At 44.6% G+C, this 22,002-nt stretch overlaps 1 protein-coding gene and 1 pseudogene across 1 annotated transcript; both read left to right on the plus strand.

The window, feature by feature from the left end:
• Window positions 1-7,265, plus strand: part of LOC115325688 — a 169,251-nt pseudogene extending 161,986 nt beyond the window's left edge.
• Window positions 7,266-9,525: 2,260 nt separating this feature from the next.
• On the plus strand, window positions 9,526-21,510 carry LOC115325699 (short chain dehydrogenase/reductase dpmpG-like). Its single transcript, XM_040212169.3, is given in 4 exon segments — window positions 9,526-9,820; window positions 12,098-12,288; window positions 21,228-21,418; window positions 21,420-21,510. Coding segments are annotated over 4 exon segments (723 nt in total). The 3' UTR covers window positions 21,466-21,510.
• Window positions 21,511-22,002: the final 492 nt, after the last annotated feature.

Here is a 22,002-nt window from a genome sequence, read left to right on the forward strand (position 1 = left end):
TTCAGCCTCTTTAATATATTTTTTTTTTTAAACGTGTGGTCTGCATATATTTTGATTCAGCGAAACTTAGAAAAGGGAAATTGCCACAGCCTCCTCAAGCCAGTCAGAGAGACGGAGTATAGGTGTGTGACAAATCTGTGCAGATGAGCACTCTGATGATATGTTGTCATGTGCCTCTGTCCAACGTGCTTACTGACTGACCGAGACTGTAGCCTTCGCTGTTTCTCAAATTTTGATGAAACGAATTCCGGTAACTACTACTTTAATTACCCAAGGCCTTTATACATTGGGCATTTGTTTTACAAAAGTGTTATGTCAGCCGTCACTGTGAACTTGGCTCGGCGCTTATTGGTCCCGAATGCTGCATTAAAGTTCGACGTGAACTGGGGCCCATTCGTGTGCTCTACGCCGAAAGAAATTGGCGAGAGTTGTGTTGCTTGATGGGGTTTTGCAAAGGTGATACGTATAGGAAGTGTCTTGCTATGTAACAGCAAGTTTGATCTTGCAAACTTCCCACGACGTTAAGGAGGATTCGGGTTCTTAAACCAGTGCTTGGCAGTTTCTTTCCCGAGAAGTATAGGTTCTGCAGGAGCTGATTGCCTGTCCACCCGCTGTAGCAGGCGACACGGTCATTCTGTCCAATCCAGCACTCGACGTCTTCATACACCTTGCGTGAAAGGGCCTCGGAGTGTGAGGTGCGACGGCATGCAAACAATGTTGGGAACGGACGCGGTTTGCTGCTACAGGTTTGTCATTGTTGGCTTAGTCAGCTTCGGTTTTTCTGGCAAAATACCGAATTTCGGTGGTTCTTACTGGTAGCAGCGACTGGCTCAGATTTCTGGTTCTTCGTGGTGCATTTCCGAGATTCGTTCTTGTTCTACTCGCTCGTCTTACGGTTTTTTTTGCCGTGCTCGGGATAGGACTTGGTTCACGGCTCGCCGGTGGTTTAAGACGCGGGATAGTCCGCCACCCGTGTCTTGTTATCGGGCAACTCGGCTGAGGAGCCGCTAGGGTGCACTCAGAGTGAAGGGATATAGGTAAACTACCCAGCACTTCCACCGGAATTACATACGATTGCAGCTGAGCATGGGCTTGAACTTTCCAGAATAGTAAGCATTGATAGAAGATAGGACTGGAGCAAGCATCCGTGACAATATAACGAAACTGACAGAAGAGAGTCTATCCTGACCACTCAAGAAGCTGCATTGCTTTAGTGGCATTCTTTCCGAATAAATCCTCTCCTTTGGTGTATGGCGACTGCTGTGGACGAACTGAACTGAAATGAATGTGGGACCACATTTCGGTCAATTAGCCGCTGCTGACTGTCGTCGCAAAGCGGCGTGAACGGGTGGGCTGGGTAGGTAACACGCGCAATGAGATGTCCATACAGCTTGCGATTCGCGTAACGAGTGTTTATGAAACTTTTGTGTCGACAAAACGTGCGACAGACCAGCGGAATCAATACCAACTGCAACACTTGTGCTCCGTGAAAGTGCACGTCTATGCCAGAACAATTTAGGAAGCAGCACAGCATCATCTAAAGCATGGCACAGGAACTACGAGCTTGAAGGCAGCCCTTCGGTGCGCCGCACACTTGCGCTTCGTGAAAGTGCACGTCTACTCCGGAACAATTTGGCAAGCAGCACAGTACAATTTAGCACGGCACGGAAACTACCAGCTTTAAGGCAGCTCTCCGGTGCGCCGCACAACCAAAGTGAGCCTTCGGTCATTTGAACGAAGCGGCAACATGATTGTACACTGCCAAACACGACTCACGCAATTTCCGTCCCTAAACTGATCAAAACATATTGCACACGCTTCACTGCAGACCGTGAAGATTCCGATGGTCAACGAAAGCACAGAAACATTGCCTTAAATTTCATCCTACCGGTACCCAAATCAATCCGAGGCCCGAATAACGTATGGCAGATTGTCTCTTCCGTGGCAATATCTTCGTCGGTCACCAGCGAAATGCACATTGTTCCTCCGTATTTTCACGTTATAATTACGTCAGACACCACGCTGAACTCTGAAGTCGCTTTTGACCGGCCTCATATGACGGCTTCCGCGTTTAAAATCAACTCGCCGAGACGAACGACAACAAACAAAGCGTCCGCGCCTAGCCAGCGAAGCGCCCAGGCAGCGACTGGCCCAGTTGGGCCAGTCGCTGCCTGGGCGCTGCCATCTTTCCTGTGACGTCACGTATTTGGTTTAGTCACGTGACGAGTGGTCAAATTTGCGTACAATGGCAGCCGCCTTATGGGGGTAACTTTCGAGTGCAGACCGGAACCCCGGTTTATCGCTCTAGGCCCCTCTACCTTGTTGGTGGAAGGTCATAAAAAGTTCTCGGAAATCATATGGGCATCCGGGGCCTATTCGTTTAATGCGCTGGCTTCCTGAGCTTATGGTAGTTGTTTACTGGTAACACAGCGCGAACAAGGACACAGGATGGAGAAGATGCACACAGACGGAGCGCTGACTATCAACGGTTTATTTTGAAAGTTACGCCCAACGGTGTGGTCACACCATATGACCGTCACATAATCGTCACAAGTTAAAGCGCCTCAAAACTGCCAACTCACAATCATAAAGATTTACTGAAGACGCATTGACACAGTTTTTTTTGAACTTTGAAATGTAAAAGGCGTCAGTTATCTCCAGAGTTCGTTGGTAACTGTATCTAGTCAGGACCGTTTTATCTTCCAAAACCGGAAAGCAACCACATCTGTCGCAGTGAACCGCCTGATTCCCTGACGGAGATGCCCTAATCGAACACGCGTGTTCACGTAATCGATTATTCATGCAGCGACCGGTCTTGCCGATGTTAACTTTTTTACAAGTCGGCGGAATACTGTAGACCCCCCCCCCCCCCCCCCCACGCAAGAGACAAACTTTTTATTATGCTGCTTCTCACATGCGGCCCTGACAACCGATCCCCCCTCCACCCTCGCACATAAACGTTCTAGCTTGGATGGAGCTGAGGAAATAAGAACATCGTGGCCGTTTCGTTACTTTCTTTAACCTATGCGCCATATTATGGATATAGGGCACCACCGTCGGTTTCTGCGTTGACTTCTTACCCGTAGCTACCTCCGGATTTCTCACCCTCCTCAAGAGGCACTCAGCCACACCTACCAGGAGATTGCCAGGATAGCCGCCCTCCAAAAGTTTGTTAGTTTGGCTACGAAAACGCGTCGTCCGTTGGTAAGGACTAGACCTGGCAAGCGATCCCCAAGAACGACTGGATATTATCCCCCTTTTAGCTATTTTAAATGATTCGAGTCGAACGAAAGCACAACTTTCTTCTACCTAGGACAGTAGCATCAACAGACGTGAGAGTCTGAGAAAGTTAGCTTAATGTCTATAAACTGTAGAAAATCCCCAACAGTGTCTTACCTAGAGAAGTTCAACCTACTGTCATGACATCTAAACACGTCCGACATGTCTCTAAACGCACTCTCTCTGTTCCGGCCAGAACCAGTTGAGAGCAACACCAAAAATTCATCTACGTACCTAAATGCACAGATGACGTCACTCCCTAAACTTCCGACTATGCCTCTATCACACCTGTAGAGGAATACGTCACTTAAAACAGGCTCGTGACTCAACAAATACTGAACGACGCAATGCACACCGAACGCCTCAACGGATCACAATGTTTCCAACTACTGCAAACATTGTACATAAACTATTTTTATTCCTCCTGTTAAGGCTATTAAAGAAACTTTTGCTGTCCAAACCCGGGAGCTAATCGCAAAGATAAGACGTTTAACGCAAGCCAAAACGACCTCGGGCAACCCAAGCAACCGAACAACGTGAACGGCAGCGGATGCTATGGAGAAGCTCAAGAAGAAGTGAGGAGTCGTCCGATCCAGGATCACAAGGCTCACCAACGAGATGACAACAGCCATTGGCCAGCTTCCCGCGCAGCAAGATGAGCTTAAAGATAGGATCACTCGTCTTGCGTTAAAAGAAAAAGCGCTTCGGGGGCTCCACACGCTGATAGTGTACCTTGTTGATGAGAACAACATTGAAGAGGAAGTGGAAGCTAGCCTGGGTTATGAAGATTCAATCAGCATAGCCAAACCGAGAGCTTTGCGAGAATTACAGAAATTACAGTCAAAGAACAACGAAGCGACCTCTTTGGCTTCTAACAACGCTTCACGTTGAGAGGGACAAAGAGTGAACGGTGCGACAGTCCCAAACGTGAAATTACCTAAGTTGGAGCTGCTGGAGTTCAGTGGAGAGCTGGTGGAGTGGCAGACATTCTGGGACCAATTTCAATCGTCTATCAACCAAAACCCCGTCTCGTCTCACGTGGATAAGCTGAAGTACCTCAAGGTGCACCCGGTCGGCTGAGCTGAGACGGTGATCAAAGCAATCCCGTTAACAGGTGACAACTACGACACGGCCATAGAGCTGCTCAAAAAGATATTTGGTCAACCTCCTGTCATCGTGAATGACCACCTCACACACCTCTTGAACATAAAGTCAATCCGGATGTCAGACGCAGTCGACGGACTCCGGAGACTCTAAGACAATGTGATGACCTGGATGAGGAGTCTAAAGAGCCTGGGAGTTGACTCGGGCTCGTATCGGGTACTACTGCATACTGTGCTACAGAGGTTTCTCACGTCAGAGCTCATTCTCTGATACAATCGCAGCTTGATTGTCAAAAAACGGCCACAAAACGAAGAAAAAAAAAATAAACTCAGTAGGCTTCTCGAGTTCATTGACATCGAAATGAAAACCAGAGAAATTCCGCCAGCTCACACCCCGCACATTACAACGACCTACACCCGATTCACATCACCTAGAACGCAACTCCGAGAGGGAAGCATCGGCGGCAGCATTGACCAGGGACAAGAAACCTGAACTTAGGCGCCGCGTATCCTGCAGCTCTAAGAAGCACAACTTGGAGAACTGCCCGTCACCTCTAACAATAAAAAAAAGAACAAGCTGAAAGCGGAAAAGGTGTGCTTCCGGTGCACTAAACAGTTCCATCGCCCCAGAGAGTGCAGATCCGCGCACAAACTTCCCTGCGCAAAGTACTGCGGAAAAGACCTGACCGTAATGTGTGAACCAGTGGGCGGCGACAAGGCAGCCGACTAACACCAGCTCGACACCTTCTACGTTTATCGGCATCTTGAGCTACGGTACGACAGCTCATAATCAAGTACTGTTTCAGACAGCCACGATACGAGCGAGTGGTTAGGCCGAAACGTCCCTGGCGAGCACTGATCGACCGAGGGGGTCAACGTGGAGAGACCCGGGAAAGGCTTGGGTGTTGACCGGTCGGAGAGGAGGAACTAACGATATTCGCTTTTGGCGACTCAGGGCGTGGAACATAAAGAAACTGTCGTCGTGTGAAACTTATACTCTGAAGCCATCACGGGCACGCCGAGATCGTAGTCGAGGTTTCGAATGTTCCGGAAATATGCGGTGAGATTCTAATTCTCACTGATGGCGTAATCATCAGAAAACTACGAAAACAGGGATCACACTCGCTGATCTACCTGTGAAAGGACTTTCAAGGGGAGCGGAAAGTGAGCATTATAATAAGAGCATACTACTATTCGTTTTGTGTACGTTTCGGAGGTGATCCTCCGAAACGTACACGAAGTACCTTTCGCAGGATCACCACCGAAACGTACTTCGTGCCAACATTTCTTTGACCGCAGTGAAGACCATCTTCTGGTGCTTTCTACAGGGACCCATCAAGGTGAGCAACGCCGTCAACGTATGCTTGACGGCAACCGTTTTTAAGATCGACGCCGACGAAGAAGACGAGGCATGGACGTTGTACGCACGAGGGTTGGCGGCTCTGGGTCTCATGTCAGCGCAGGACCCGACGTCGGAGGCGTCCCGGGGCTGCGGCACCAGTGTACACTGCACACTGCACCCAGTGGAAGCCGGCCAAGTTACCTCAAGCAAGCCCTGTGGCTGTGGACACCAGAGATACACCACACCCTGAAGAAGCATCCGAGGACGAAACTTTCGAAGAACAGCGCGGCCACAATCACCACCAGCGCGGCCGTCGCCACCGTAGCTTCCAGACCGAACAGAGCGGTTGGCACCTGAACAAGGACTGCCGGTTATGCATCAGCTCCACCTACGTCCTCTTCCTGGCCGCAGCAATGATGGTGGCGTGCACAGCGTACGTGGGCGGTTACGTGCCGTCTTACCAGACCAACCGCTCTGCGAGGAACGACCCCAAAAACGTGGTGTGCTGTAGCCAAGTTTGCAAGAAAGTGGCCAAAAGCATAGCCCGGTCACTGAATCGGAGTGCGAAGGCGTAGAAAATCTTTTACAATTTCGTGTGCGATAATTGGAGACGAAAGCATCCGGTGTGCCGTATCGAAGTGCAAAGCAGCCCCTGATCGTTGATGGGTAGGGAATTGGACAACGACATCAAAAGTCTTTCAATGACGTGCCCATCACCGGCAGAAAGCAAAGTGCACTAGAGAAGGTAACTCTAATGTACAAGAAGTGCTTAGAAAACTAGGAACAGGGAGACTCGTCAGCCTCTATGAAAGTGCTCAAAAAGCTTCTAGGCTACCTCCAGATGCCCTGGCCAATTGTGGGCAGCAAGTGTCAAGTAGATGTGTTCGAGATCAAGATTAAGTTATCTCTGCTATTGTCAACTCTTAGCTTATTCAGCTTGTCGGTGATACCGGACCCACTGGACACCAGGTCAAACATCCTTGTCTTTAACACCATGGAGAACCTGGAAGAGGATTTCCCTGAAGTGCATAGTGGGAACTCGACCAACAATGACGCGCAAGACCTGATTTTGATGAAGATGGTTCAGAAAGTTGCAGCCATCCTGGTAGGCAACCAGACAAATTACAAGAAGCTCGCTGAGAATGTAGTGATGGCGCCTATAGTGCTTGCCTGTCAAGCACCTCTGCTTTGACGGGCTGGGGAGGACAGACGCGTGGCCACCCAAGAAATACCCGTTACAGCACTTAGAAAATTTGACACTAGAAGTCAGTTTCAAGTGCTGGTTCATCACACTAAATCGATACCTCCCAGAAGATGTGCAGGTCAAAGAAAGAAATCATGAGAGTGTCATGAGCCTGGGATACTTTTGGCTCGTCACTAGCCTCATTCAGCAAAACAATACAGTGCTTATGTTTCAAGACTTCATCGGCTGGTCTATTGCCTTTCTCTTAGGGCCACTGTCATCAAGAGAAAGCAGGGAAGTTGTTAGCAATTACGGCAAACAACTTGGCATAGATATCACAAATGTAGGCAAGCAGTGACTAACCACGGTTGAAGTAGATGGCGAAGTGAGTACTTAATAGGACTACGCTCAGCTCACCACTCCCGACCCATCAAATCCAGTGGTATCTACGAAAGCTATTTCGTCATTGTGTATGAGCATCTACAGCCACGTCAGAGCTGGAAAACAGGACGCATATCTGAAACGTTCCCTGGACGCGACGGACTCGTGCGGTCATGCGCGGTAGAGCTATTATTAATTATTTTACAAACACTCCCCCGCAATGGGCACAGACCTGCGCATTTGTTGAGAGACTCCGGGGGTACAAAAGCTGGACCGATCGTTTGACAACCCTTTCATGGGGATGCTTTACCGCGCATGACCATATGAAACCGTCGCGTCCAAGGAAAATTTTAACTATGCGTCCTGTTTTCCAGCTCTGACATGGGTGTAGATGTTCGTACACTATGACGAAATCACCTTCGTCGAGTCCACTGGATTTGACGGGCTGAGCTGAGCGTAATTCATGTAAGTACTCCCTTCGCCATTCTCCTCCAGAAGTGGTTAGACACTGCTTGCCTTTGTTTCCAACGTTTTCGGATACCGCGCGGCGCGCACTTTGCGTTCGTACTTGTAAACGTAGGCGTGCCTAACATTAGGGGCGCTTAAGAAGGAAATTCCTTGTTTTCTGCCGCGTAAGCACGTCTGGTCTGAGGACGCCTTGCTGGATGTAAAGGTAGGCATAACGACCCCTGTCGAGTTGTCTTCGCTCAATTCGGATAATGTGTCCTCCGTGTTTGCTCTGGACAGCGGGATGTCTTCTTCCGGTTAGTCGTTTTAGAGCTCTTCATCATAGACGCCCTTGTCGTCGACGTTGTCTTCGTTCAAGGCATCATTTTCCCGTTTCTTGTCAAAGAACTTTCTGCGCTGTGACGCCCTACTTTTCCAGGTGTTTTGATACCGGCTCAAGAATTGGTTCGCTCTTACGGAATCATTCTATTCCTTCATTTGGGCCTTGCGCAGATCCTTCAAGTAGCTCTCCCTGATATCTGGCGTAAGCTTGCTTATCAACTCCATGTCCTTCTTACTGAAGCGCAAACTTCCACTCCTTCTTTCCACGGCTCGTCCCCTCGACTTCCTCGAGGACTTCTACTCCATGGCCTGTTTTTGCCCGTGGCTATGTCTGTGTCTATGCTCGCGAGGAGACCTGTACACTTCTTTGACGAGCGTTGCAACGGCTCTGGCTGCAATGATAGACGACGTCTGCGACGCGCAGCGGGCCTCGTGCGTTTTAGTTGCAAAACCTGCACTTGAGCCTGCCGTCAAAGTTGTGCATTTCCTGGTAGAGCATTAGGGTTCTGTGGATGCCAGTCTTGAAGCTGTACTCGCGGCACTCGAGCTGCTGCCGTGCCTTTGGAACGAACTCTTCCGGCAGCTGGAGCAGCGATGCGTACCACATACGGAGCATCCTCTTGGGTGCCTTCCATTTCTTGCTCACCAGCGGCTTCTTGCCTGCCACCGACTTGGTCAACTTAGTCGTGTGGCGTTGCATGTGAACGACCAGCTGGCACTTCATCTTGAAGGTTTCTCCGCAGGCCCGTACCAAGTCGGTGCAGCCCGCACCGACTTGGTACGGGCTGTTGCCTTTCTGCGGTGCCGCGGCTCTCCTGAGCGAATAAAAGATGATTAGTACGTTTCCACCGATATATTTTGGTTCTGATATGAAATCTGCATATTCTTTTATTTAGTGTAGTGAAATATTTTAAATCTACGAAAAGTATTTCAATTATAAAAAAAAACGTGTCGATATTTATGCATCCTTCAAAGTATGTCAACATGTTAAAGGACGTTTTAATGAATGAGAAAGCCATTAAATGTTGAATGACACATAATAAAAAAGCGAAGGAATCATTAAGAAATAATATTTCCGCCGTGATAATTTCGCAGTGATAACTACGCATTCAGCACTTCGAAGCGCAACGAAGAGCTAACCGCAATGAAAACTACGCATTCTAGAAGACGGAAAAGCGCGGCGCCATGTTGGAAGATAGAAAAATGGCGTTTGTGACCTTTCAGTAGCGCAGGTCAACACCAGCTGTGTGCTCGTCGTTGCTTTTAGTTCAAAGCTTGCTAACAAAAGCATTGGAAATGGTTATGTTCAGTGAGACCTTTATGGAGTGGAGAATGCCTGACATTTCTTCGGCGTATATAAAGGTTGTTAATTTTTCCTATGTCACTTACTTCTCGCTTGCGTTTTTCTCCACCTCGTCCTATCTCTTCTTAGCTTTTTACTATCTAACATGCTCTACGTTTCCCTGCTTAGCCGCGTACTTGTGTGTTCACTTTTGTACTGCTTGTATAACGCAATCAACGCAGACGAAAGTGTGTCAGACAGTATAGTTACACTCCCTAAAGAAGTGGAGGATGTTAAAAAGCTTAAGGAACCTCTATTGACCGGAAAGGTGGCAATCGTAACTGGTGGAGCGAGTGGAATAGGGCGGAGTGTCTGCCAGGTGCTGGACCGAGAAGGTGCTCAGGTGATCATAGCCGACATTAATGACACGGGATCTCAAGAAACCCTAAAACTTCTAAAAGGTGAGTTAGAGGATTTTGCTTACATTGCGAAAATTGTCGTCTCGCTTCGGTCATTACTTTTGTGATGTTTTCGTTTCATGTTTTGTTTTTATTGTCAAACAGTATTCTAAATACAGCAATATTATTAGGAACTGGGGCTTCTCAGATACTAATATTATGATTTATGCGAAATATTAGTACATAATACAGTGTTCAAGAGTATTTGTACACTGGCAGCTTACATAATTTATGAACTGACTCACGTCTGTGTGTAAATTAGATATCGCCCCGTGTCTTACAAATACAAAAATTTGCTGACGTGCTCATGACGAATAGTCTGCTGTCCATGTTTGCGTCATCTATTTAGCGTCCTAAAGATTATATGGGCTTAGGTTAATTGGACATACGACAGTACTGAGGTCAAGGAATAAAGTAGAGGAGATAATTGGGATATTTGTTTTTGTATGAGATCATTTTGAGTTTGCACGAATAGCATGCTCACGGGCATATGCGAACCTAATGACTTCCATAATTGACGAAGTAAATATTTCTCTGGAGGTTGTTGTGGCACGATAATCTAAAACTTAAAATTTGCTTAAATGAGTACCCTGGCGATAAATAACATCGTTTTGTACACCTTTTTTGAGAGGCTCTATTTAATTAAATGATCCTCCTTTAATTAAAAGAGTTTTTCTCTAAAGTGTCTTGTACATACCTGCTGCCAGGTTTAAAGCAATTAAACACGGAATAGTTCTGTTGCTAATTTGTGTCCATCACTTGAGCACAGTGGCCTCAATTTGTCGCACTAATCTTTTTCACAAAATAAAAATTAGGCTTTGGTGGCTCACTTTAATCATTATTTAATTAGTGTAAAGAGTTTAATAATTGACCGTCGTGAGATAATCCAAGGAAAAAAAAGCAATCCACTAAGTTTGCAAAGCTTTTCATACTCTTTGTTTAAAACTATGATCTTGCATTTATAAGAGCATTTGAATAGTGATATATCTAAAGTGCAATTGAATAAGGCTTATATATTGGGCTAAAACATAATACAGAAAGAAAGGGAATAACCAAAATCCCTTCCAGAATTACGAAGGATCAGAATGCATAATATTTTAGTTTATGCGATCTGGTTAACCTGAAATGTTCTTTGGCTAGGTGCTCGGCATTCTATAAAGTCTGATAAGTGAGGCCTGATAAGCGTTCCCCTCGAAGGTCGATGCTGACTGGTTTACGAAGGAGCTAACGTGACCAGAGCGGCAGACGAGGAGAGGCTTGGCAGAGAAGGCGCTCGACCACCTGTCCGTACTGAGGGAGAGAAGCTCGAGGGTTTGGAAGGCTCTGGAAGATGCCTAGGTTTATCATCCCTGTATACGCGAAGCTTATCGCTAAACGTATGTGCTGCTAGAACGCTTCACGTATGCAGCACAACAGCCTAGTAATAAGCCGTACATTTTATATCGTGTGGGATTCTAAGATTGGGAATAACCAAAATCAAGGTCACCTATAAATTCTCAATCGTAAAATATATTTGAACATTTTAATTGCTTAATATTGTTTATTGTATGAACGCTGTTAATCAAACCAACTCACTAGTCGGAATGGCGTATTATGGAGCGCCGTTGCGGGCCCTGGGAAGAAATATCCCCATTCCTAGTCTCACAGTTTGTACATCATTACTAAGGTATGAGTTGTTCATAATGACAAGAAATGAACAAATTAATAAAGGATTTAAAATCAAAACATAATTAATATTAAATCGCGTGAGTTTTGAACAGGCCTATTAGTGCGCCGTATTTATATGGCGGTACATACAAGAAATCACATAGATAAAGTTTCTGGCATATCTGCACGAAGCAATAAGCTTGCAGCAGGAGGAGGCACGAAGCATTAAGCTTGCAGCAGGAGGAGGCGGAACGGCGAAAATTAATATTCTGGTAAGTCGTGTCGGTAGAAAATAATTTTGTAGATTGCAGAGCTAGAGCTCTTGGGCGCCAACATGACTTAATATCTCGGAATTCGATAAACAAAATAAACAAAAAAAACGTTACTTGTATGGCCATTCACCCGCCCCCCCCCCCCCCCCCAAAAAAAAAAAAAAAAGAACACATGCGCAAAAAAATTTACATTATAGATTAAATTATCACGTCTGGCGTCTTGAACTTATTAGGTTCAGACAAAATCAGCCAGTTTAATTACGTGTTTCATAGATGCTGGCACACAAAATATATGAGATTCTCAGATGCATTTGATTGATAAATTAATTACTTTTGCAATGACACGTTTTTTCTTACACAGGAGAGAACCACACCGCCATTCATACCGATATTTCAGTGAGGGGAAATGTAACACATCTTTTTACACAAGTCGTTGAAACATACGGGATCATTGACATCGTTATCAACAGCGCTGGAATTGTCCATCACCCATCCCTCGTAACGAACGTATCTGAAGACGTATTCGACAAAGTTATGAGCGTCAATCTATATGTAAGTAGAACGAGCCTCTATCTTCTGGATAGTTTTATTTTTTATTCCTATTAAATACCTTTTTTTTTCCTATGAATATCCGCAAAGTGTCTTACGTACCGGGCTTGTGCTAACCACATCATATGACCCATCGGAAAAGCTCCTAAAATAATAAAACATGCATCAAGCATGCGCTCTTTATGATCAAAATGTGCAGTATATATTGCTGTTACAGAATGCAGATATATAATTACCGTACATTTTTAAATTGTCGTATTTTTGTAACAATATGAGTGTTTACTTGTATTTACTGTATTTACAACTCCATTTACTTGCTCTTCGTTACAATATTTGTAGCATGAAGTGTTTCGTCACTCTGACTCAATAATCTGGTATCTCACCATGAGAAACAGTAATAGAAAACGGCAGAATATATTTATTTCACTTCTTGAGCTAGCTGTTGCCTACCTCTAAGCGTAACTCTCTACTTCTAAATTAGTCTCAAGAAAAAAAAAAAAAAAAAAAAAAACGGGGCTGTTTTTGTGGTGCTTCACCGCGCGCTACGCAGTGATGTGATTGCTGCGCCAATTGCGACAAACTGCGCCAAGGGGCTAACCCTGCTACATCCTGCTACATTTTGCCAAAATATGGGTAATCTGCGCCAAGCCTGCGCCAAAGGACCAGTTTTGGTCGCCTTTCAAAACCAAGATTGAACTGAGTACCGTAATTGAGCATGCGTGAGCATGGTGGCGCAAGCGGCCACCCGACACAAAGTACCCTGCATCAATCGTGGCATTGTAACCCTGGAGCCGGGGAATAGAAGGGACGTAGGACAGGCACAAAACTCTTATGCCAGTATTGAACCAGCTCGCCTGCACCCTTGCTTTAGTTACATCAGTCGTCCGTCCGGTCTCGCATGGTTTTTCCCGCCGTCTCTTCTTTCACGCTCTCGTCGCCTCGGGAATCTCGTCACGCGTTTTTAATTTTTCAACGAGAGACGCGGGCGTGTGCGGACACTCCGACGCTAACGTGCTGGGTACTAGCCATGCCGTCACGCTGTGAAACGAAATTACTTTTTTTGCGCGGCGGGAGTTACGTTTTGAGCTAAAGCACTCGCTTCTGAAAGCAATGGCCGTGGGAAAACTATTTGGTCCCTGCCGGCCAGTCCGCACGTCGCTACAGATATGGAGCTTTCTAAACTGAAACACTGGGACCGCCGCATGTTCATCAACATTCCTGTTCTTGCTTAAAACATACGCTACTACGAAAATTCTTTTTAAATCGACGACTGCTGTGTGGAAGTATTGATTACCTAGGTTTCCCTTGGTTGGCTTTCTTTCGAGAGGGACCCCGGTACATGAAAAATCTGTCGCGAAAGAAAGTTCGTGAAGAGAAGTGAGCTAAAGCGAAGAAGGCAATGTATGCACGCTGAACTCGCACAGCGGGCTTGTTTGTCTCGAGTTCAGTCGTTCCACAAAGCGCTCCAAGAACGTTTTGACCCTGACTCGCAATGTCCTGCATCGATGCGCTCAGGTTCTTTTTTTTCTCGTATGTTTAGCTTGTACCTCGCCGCCGGCCTTGCAAGCACGCGCCGCTGTACTGGTTATTGTCGCATGCTAGGGAGTTACATTTTGCATACATTTTTGGAAATTATTTGGCGACAGAGCGGAGGGGCACGGTTTTGATCGAACGGCCGCCTCCGCTCGCGCGACGAAGTACGTGCAGCTGCAAGCCTGCCGAAGTTGCCCTCACGTGCCTGCAAACATGATTTCACGACAGAGGCACCAGCCAGGACGCTTGCAATCCACTGTTTTACGTCTACTTTTGACAAAAATCTGGCACGTCGGGAATCAGTAAAACGGTGGCAAGCGGTTTTTCGGGATTGCTCGGCACGCGTACAGCACTGCACACTTATGGGATGTCTCAATGTCTCTTTGAGAGACATTGAAAGTGGACATTCATTACTAGCCTAAGTTAAAGCGAAGCTTGCAGCAGCTTTACAGAAAGTTTCAAAAAGCAAAAAGTACCCGCTAGTTATAATGCACCTTTTTGTTGTGTGCATTTTCGCATTGCACTGCAGTAGCTATGCGTTTCATCAGTCGGAGACTGCTTCCATTTATTTTATAATATCACTAGTCAACCTAATGCTGTGATATTTACTACTAAGGTGGTCATTTTCAAATAAATTTTAATATGTGCAGTTTGGTTTTCAAATAAATTTTAATATGTGAAGTTTCGTTCTTATCTATCTGTAGTGGGTAGATATATATGTATAATTTAACTGAAGCATTGCAAGGTGCAGCATGTCATTGACATTTCAGTTACACCTTGGATGACTCCTAGGTTATCGAACTTGACCAGCATTCGTTTATTTCGGCGAGCAAATTGCCCTTCCTTTGTCCAGCACAGGGTGGTCCAGCACCTAAAACGAATATTTTTTATTTTTATAAGAATATCTGCTCCGAAAGCCGCTTTTTCTGCTCCGATACACTGTTTTGGCTGCTCCAAAAGCTACTTTTGCTGCTCCAAAACATTGTTTTGGCTGCGCCAAAGGCAACTTTTGCTGCTCCAAAACACTGTTTTAGCTGCTCCGAAAGGTGCTCCAAAACGGCTTAGGCCAATCACATCACTGGCTACGTCAAACTAAGATATCATTCTGGCGTTTCTGCGATGAGCTATATCACGCTGATTTAATTCGGACGAGCCTCGTTTTTTTATTAAGTCTTTGCCAGTACCAGAACGAGCCCACATTGCTTCTCGGTACCTATCCAAACGCCCCTATCTTGTGAGGCGTTGTAAGGACGAAGATTTGTTTTAATATTGCAACGCGTTCTGAAGACGACAAGAATGCTTCCAACAAGGGTATGTCTTCAATGATACGATAGATGAATAGATGGGTGGTATTACTGTACTCAAAGAACCAAAAGGTGGCTTGTGCCATCTAGCCTAGAATTATTTACACCACTCCCCTTTAAATTTTCTTATCAATTACGTCTCTTGAATCATCACCCTCATCAATTTTGTGTATTATCACGCTTTTCTATACCTTCTCCCCCGGTCTTTTTTTTGGTAATCATAATAATTTGTTTCTCCGTTCTTTCGTCCTCGTCAACGAAACACAGCGCACTCGCCAAATCCGTTACCCTTTAGGGAGGGCTGGACGAAATACCGTGCATTTCAAAACCCGTTCCCGCGCCTAGCTATTACTATGGTCACGGCACACATGTTTATATTTCTTAAAATCTTGTTAAATATGTCTTTGTTCATAACACTCACGTTCTCTCCTGAAACAAACAAAATGGCCTCCCAGTGAATTCTCGAACTAAGTTTGTGTCTTTGTGGCTCATACAATATCAAAGCTGATGGCATTTGAATTTTTTTCTACCACATTGTGTGTTCTGCTTTTCTCACTCTCTTTTCTGCTGAACTAATCGGCTTAACCCCATCTCTATAGTGTAAGCATTTAAATGTCGGCTTTCTGGTGGGGCTCGTTAATTTTAAATATAAACGCTTTCATGCATAATTGCTACCATACTTTACGTGCCTCCCGCTTGACCTCTATTTCAGTTAACCTTTGTCCAGTTCGCAGGTTACTAATTGCCCTAAGCTCAAGAGGCCGACCATCCTATTTTCTCCATTTACCCTTTGATGCGGCATGTTCCCATACACCCACAGTGCCAATGTACCCACACTGCTTTATCGAGTATCTAATCCTCATAGAACTTCTCACTTATGGACGGTACCGTGCTGCCAAAATACAGTTTGTGCATAATCACTCCTTTCTACATAGCCCTGGCCATTTCATAACTGCTAAACTTCCTATTTTTTTACAGATAATAGAGCATTTATGTTTTTATAAATATGTCCTTCACTAATTTAGCGATATTTTGTGATATGTGTATTTGCTACCTGGTCTATCAATTGCAATATATTGTATTTTTATTCCCTGTTTTCGTCATTGAACACTTAACGCTAGCAAAACCTATGCCCAGGATGTTCTATTCCTCCGAATATTCTAGTTAGTTCACGGAATATATTTAGCATGCTTGCCAAAAGTCGTATGTACTATGAACCCTGTCGAAAGTTAGCTCTCTTTGCATCATTCCGTGAAGAAATGTAGACACAAGTGCGAGATCCTTGTGTTAAATTGCGCCTTGGCTGCCCGAGCACTCGTGCGGTGAGAACAAACGTAGGAGCTACCTGTTGGCGTAACTTGCGCATTTCGCAGCGCCGTATAAAGCAAAAAATATTATTACCTTTAATAACTGTCGCTTGAGAAACCACGCCATTGGCGCAGTGGTTGAGTGTGGGGCTCAGAATATTATGGTTTTGGTTTCGATTCATCATTGAGAATTTTAGTTTCGTTCTATCTTCTAAATTTATCCACCTACCAGTCTTCGCCGCATGCGCATTCGTTTGGTGTAACACAGTATAAATATTTCTGGTGGAAAGGGGGGGGGGGGGGGGGAAGTGCGAAGGGAGCTACTGAAAAAAAAAAAAAAAACACGACGCATTAAGAAATCAAGGCTGCCTGCTCTGCTAAACGCGTACTCACGGCAAATTACGGTAACTGTGAAGTTTACGACGTCTTTATTTGTATAATATTTATCAAACATTTATGCAAGCAAGGCGCCAACCCGTTTCAGCAGTCCTATTTTGTGTCACCTGCTGGTCGCGTTCAAGTGCGGTTTGGTATAAACTTTATTCCGCAATCGAGTGAAGGGGTATAAATGCTTTACTTTCCAGCATCCTAATTTCACGTAGCCTGACTGATAGATTAATTAAGTCGTGTCGTTTCGATTGTTGGAAGCGAAACCACTTAACGTTTCCTCATTTTAATGCTTAAGTTGCGTCGAATGCTGCGCGAGTTGGAGCTCGACACTCTGAGCGGACGCAGTGCTCCTTTTCACCGGCTCCATTTATACAAGGGTGTTTTCAAAGACGTTCAGTCGATCATGTCCGGTGACCATATTTAATCGTGACTGAAATATAATATTTTCTAAATCAATTCAAAGCGAAATGAATAATAATAAAAATAATGTTGTTAGAAAAAATTCCACAGCGAGAGAAATAAAGAAATGGAAGCATGCTTTTATACCAAAGTGTTTCATCTGTCTTGCGCGAAGTTTGCACTTCGGGCACCTCCCCCAAAGCAACTGCCCTGTCTAAGGGTCTACAAACATTAACTAAATAATTACGCATACAGAAAATTGATCTAAAGTATTTGACAAAAAAGTAACAATGTCGTTAGCTTTCAAAGAAAAATCGCAAACACGGCACATTGCACACTTATAATTTTGATATATATATATATATTTATTTCTTTTCAAATTCATACACGTAAGGACATACATGCCAGCTTGACAAGTAAATCATATTTACAAAGCGTAAGATGATTGGGGGGGGGGGGGACAGATAAACATTGACGAGCGATAGGCCGCTTCGGTTTTTAGAAGAAGAATTCGTAGTAGGTTTATGCACTATAGTCGTAGAAAATGACCGCAGGCCGGAGCGATCGAGAGATGGTGTTATGTGGCATGATTTGCAGGGCCTGCTTTCCGAAGCCGGCGTGTAACATGCTATTTCCGTCTCATAGTACGCCACGCAAAGGAAGTGTGGTAGCTTGCTACAACCCCACACTGAAACTAGACACTCCTTTTTTATGTTTTTTTTTGCTTTTCTTAACGAATGTTTTCCTTTCGTTCACCACACGGATTTCCCTGGTGAAACTCGACACGAACGATAATTCGATAATTCGCCTTTCCTTTTAGTTCACACCTTAATTTCTTTCTCCGCGTCGTCTGTCTCCTGTTACGCGCTGCGGGGCTGGAATATTAAAGTCTTCTTTCTGTTGTACAAAACAATAGGGCGCTCCCGTGTCTGTTCAAGAAATGGGGTCCCGAAGATACCACATTCGAGCAAGTTTTGCCTTCTTATGGTGCAGTAGCGGCGGGTCAGTCTTGTGATCGAGAAAAAAAAAAGCAATTTGTGCAAGATGTTTTACTCTTTCGCCTACATGCAGACGCCATTGGGATTTTTTTTTCTTGCGCATTCAAACGTGCGTTGCTCAACGTTCATGCTTTATGCTACGAAGGTTAATTATGCTAGAGGGCATATGGCCGGCAGAACAATGTATGTAACGTGCTAAAATGCTGGATGTAATCCTGAGTTTGTGGTGTTTTATAGGCAGTACTTATAGCCAGACCAGAAAAGTGATTTCTTTACTCGGAGGTCAAACATAAGAAAATCTCGCAACTCCTCTCTTTTTAATTATATTATCATTACGGTCATCACATAAAAATTGCTTCAGAGCAACGTCTAATGTGTCTAGCATTGCAGCGCTAGCTGTCGATAAGATGATTTCTCAGTTGAAGTGCACATTGTTAACAAAATTACTTTATGTTAATGATAATTCGACACAACTATTTTCACGAACATCTTGCGTATATTGTTTTTTTTAGCGCGCGTAATGGTTTGTTGTTGTGAAAATTGTTTTCTCTACAATAGCGGGAAAACTGAATTGTTGTACAGGTAAACAAGATCAGGTCAAGTGAAATAATTTTCGGTTAAATTTTTCGGGAACACTAAGCTGTATAGGTTTCCTGGCGTGAAGTCACGTGACATTTAATTTTATTTTAAACTTTAAGAAAGAGAATTCGTGGATAGTGCACGTAACGTAACATCACGTGAAATAAAATTTCCCGCAAAATTTAGTGGAGAACGTGGATTTATATACGCGTCGTGTGACTTCAGGTCATGTTACGCAAATGTTTCCGCTAAATTCAGAGTGGAAACCTAAGGCCTGCCTAAGTCAAGTGACCTTCCTGTTATCTATGCACCAATGACGTTTTCCTGTCAGATATTGGCAGGAATTGCTGCCGCGTGACATTTGGTCATGCGACATGACTTTTCCTGTCAATATTTGACAGAAAAACGTAATTGGTATATAAATCACGTAAGGTAAGGTCACGTGGCATCAATTGATGTCACGTTGCCTAAAGACCGATTCAGTTTCCCCGCTTAATTTAGCGGGAATGCACGCACAGACAGACAAAACTTTGGGATTGGGGGATTCCGTTATATAGAATTTCATACTTTATAATAATCTATGGTGTTTTTCTTGGAGCAATAAATACGTTTTTAAACTACGTTTGTTAAATTGAGGTTAAATTTTGGAAGGCTTGTTTTGGAGACAAAACTCCGTTTTCGTAAAGGTAGAGGACGATAAAAAAATCAGGAGGTACGTTTTGTGTCTGGTAATAAGGTGGGCTAAATAAAAAAAGTGTGGCGATAGCTCGCTTTTCCGAGCTGCCGGGAGTTGTCTCCTATTTGTTGTCCCGTGTGTCACTATCACAATGGCACCATATGTGAGTTGGCAGTAGCGCCTCAACGGCAAACACCACTGAGTTTGTATTAAAATTGGGTTTAAAATAAAACAGTGAAGGCAAGCAATATTAAAAAAAAATATCACTGGTCATATTTGTTTTTGCGTGGCGAATACCTATGCAGATTTTATAAAACAAAAAAAGCTCCAATGGGCTATTTTTTATATTTTTTTCGTCAAACCCAAGACGCAAGATCGCGCTGGTATTCATCTACGGATTATGCTGCGCTATGTGGGCTTGAATTGAGGGACTCTTTTAAACCGTCTAGCCCACAAAACTAATAGATAATAATATTATATTCGGAGGTTTCTCCTTCTTCTCGAATCCTGAATGGATACGCTAAAAAAACGTTAACAGTGATCATTTAATTTACATCACGAGTACAGTTTATTTATATTTTGTTAAAATACTACTGTCTAGTATAGGAGTACTCATTCACGTTTTACCAACAGCAACTGATGATAGAGGCATTCCTTCTTGACATGTTTTTGTAGCTTTCTATGGGTCACAATTTCAGTGTATATAAACTAAACCTTCATTTAATTTTAAGTAATGCTCGTAATGCTCGTGCTTTCAACATTTTGTAGAAAGGACGAACGAGTCATTTACCAACGGCAAACTCCGTTTCATTTTAACTATGAGCGAAGTAGCAGCTACAATAGCGAACTACGGGCATTCAGCGTGCCTACACCGAGCATGCGACCTCGTGTAGATGAAGTATCGTTCAGGTCTGCATGTGCGTGCTTGTACCTTCCGATTTGCTCGTACTTAATGCGAAACGAACTACGCGGTGATTCGAGGAGAGGCGAGGCTCTTTAGATCGACCGCAAAATTCGGCTTCTTAACCTATCGCGCTACGACTTTGTGCAGCGTTGCCCACAGATGGTGCATTTTTTTTTGTAATATTTCCAAAGAGCGAATTTGCCTGAGAAAAAAGTAGAGAAAGAAAAAAGTCTTAGCTCCTATGGAAACGCAGCGAAGCCACCGGTCTTCAAACAACACGGCGCCGTTTCGCCCGGGAGACAAGGGGTGGCGCAAGCGGTCGCGACGCCAACTGCCGCCAACGAACGAGCATACGACGCCGGGAGCCGGCATCTTTAGCAGACAAGCAACTGCGGTTCCTTGTTGTTACCGCGCCTGTTTTTGTTTCTGCGACTGTCGCCGCTTGCGGAACGCGCGCCGCTTTTGAGTCGAAAAGATAGTTGCTAAAGACGCCGGCTCTCGACGCCGTATGCTCGTTCGTTGGCGGCGTTCGTTGCGTCATCTCTTGTCTCCCGTGCGAAACGGCGCCGTGTTGTTTGAAGACCGCTAGCGTCGCTGCGTTTCCATAGGAGCTAAGCCTTTTTCTTTCTTTAATTTTTCCTCGGGTAAGTTCGCTCTTTGCAAATTTTACAAAAAAAAAAAAAAAAACACACCATCTGTGGGCAACGCTGCACAAATTCGTAGCGCGATAGGTTACGAAACCGAATTTTGTGGTCGATTTAAAGAGCTTGGCCTCTCCTTGAATCACCCTGTATATAATAATGTTGAAGTGAAAAGTCACACAAGAAATAACTTATTAATTCTTAATTACAGGGCACTTTCCTCGTCACTCAAACAGCTGTGAGAATGATGCTGAAGAAAGAGAACGCCACAGGCCGCACCATTCTAAACATTGCCAGCGTATCTGGCAAGGGCGGTCGTAGGTACTTGAGTGCTTACTCGGCTTCGAAGGGCGCCGTCATCTCCTTTACCAAATCTGTGGCGCTGGAAGTTGCACTCAAGGGAATTCGCGTCAACACTATTCTCCCTGGTTTCACGGACACACCCATGACACAGGGCACCCCCAACGCAACCAGACAAGCCATAATTGCTGAAATTCCAATGGGGCGTATTGCAAAACCGCTGGAAATGGCTGAAACTATTGTTTTTATGTGCGGCCCGAGGAGCACGTACATGATAGGATCGGCCGTTCTGGTGTCCGGGGGGACGTTCCTTTAATTCGAGGCAATTAATAATAAAAAAAAAAATCTTCCACTGATGTTGTTTATTCGCTGAAATTCGCTAAAGTGCTCTTGAAATTGTTTTACCTCCAGAATAATATAATGGGCAGAATTCTATAAATATCCGGATTCTATATTTAAAAAAAGAAAGGTATGCTCAATAAATAAATATTTTTGGCCGCATTTTCCTCTTTTGCTTTTTCACAGCTAATACTAAAAGATGGATTAACAGAATTCAATAAAAATGGTAAATAACCTACGTGTTTTTTTAAGGTTATGTTTTGGACTACGGTGGGTCTGCTCCTATGAACAAGCCAAATTCGAAATAACAATGAGAGCGCTGGCAAGCTGGTGTAGCATTACGATTT

This window comes from Ixodes scapularis, unplaced genomic scaffold, assembly GCF_016920785.2.
Source record: "Ixodes scapularis isolate PalLabHiFi unplaced genomic scaffold, ASM1692078v2 PGA_scaffold39__5_contigs__length_11793443, whole genome shotgun sequence".
Taxonomy (NCBI): domain Eukaryota; kingdom Metazoa; phylum Arthropoda; class Arachnida; order Ixodida; family Ixodidae; genus Ixodes; species Ixodes scapularis.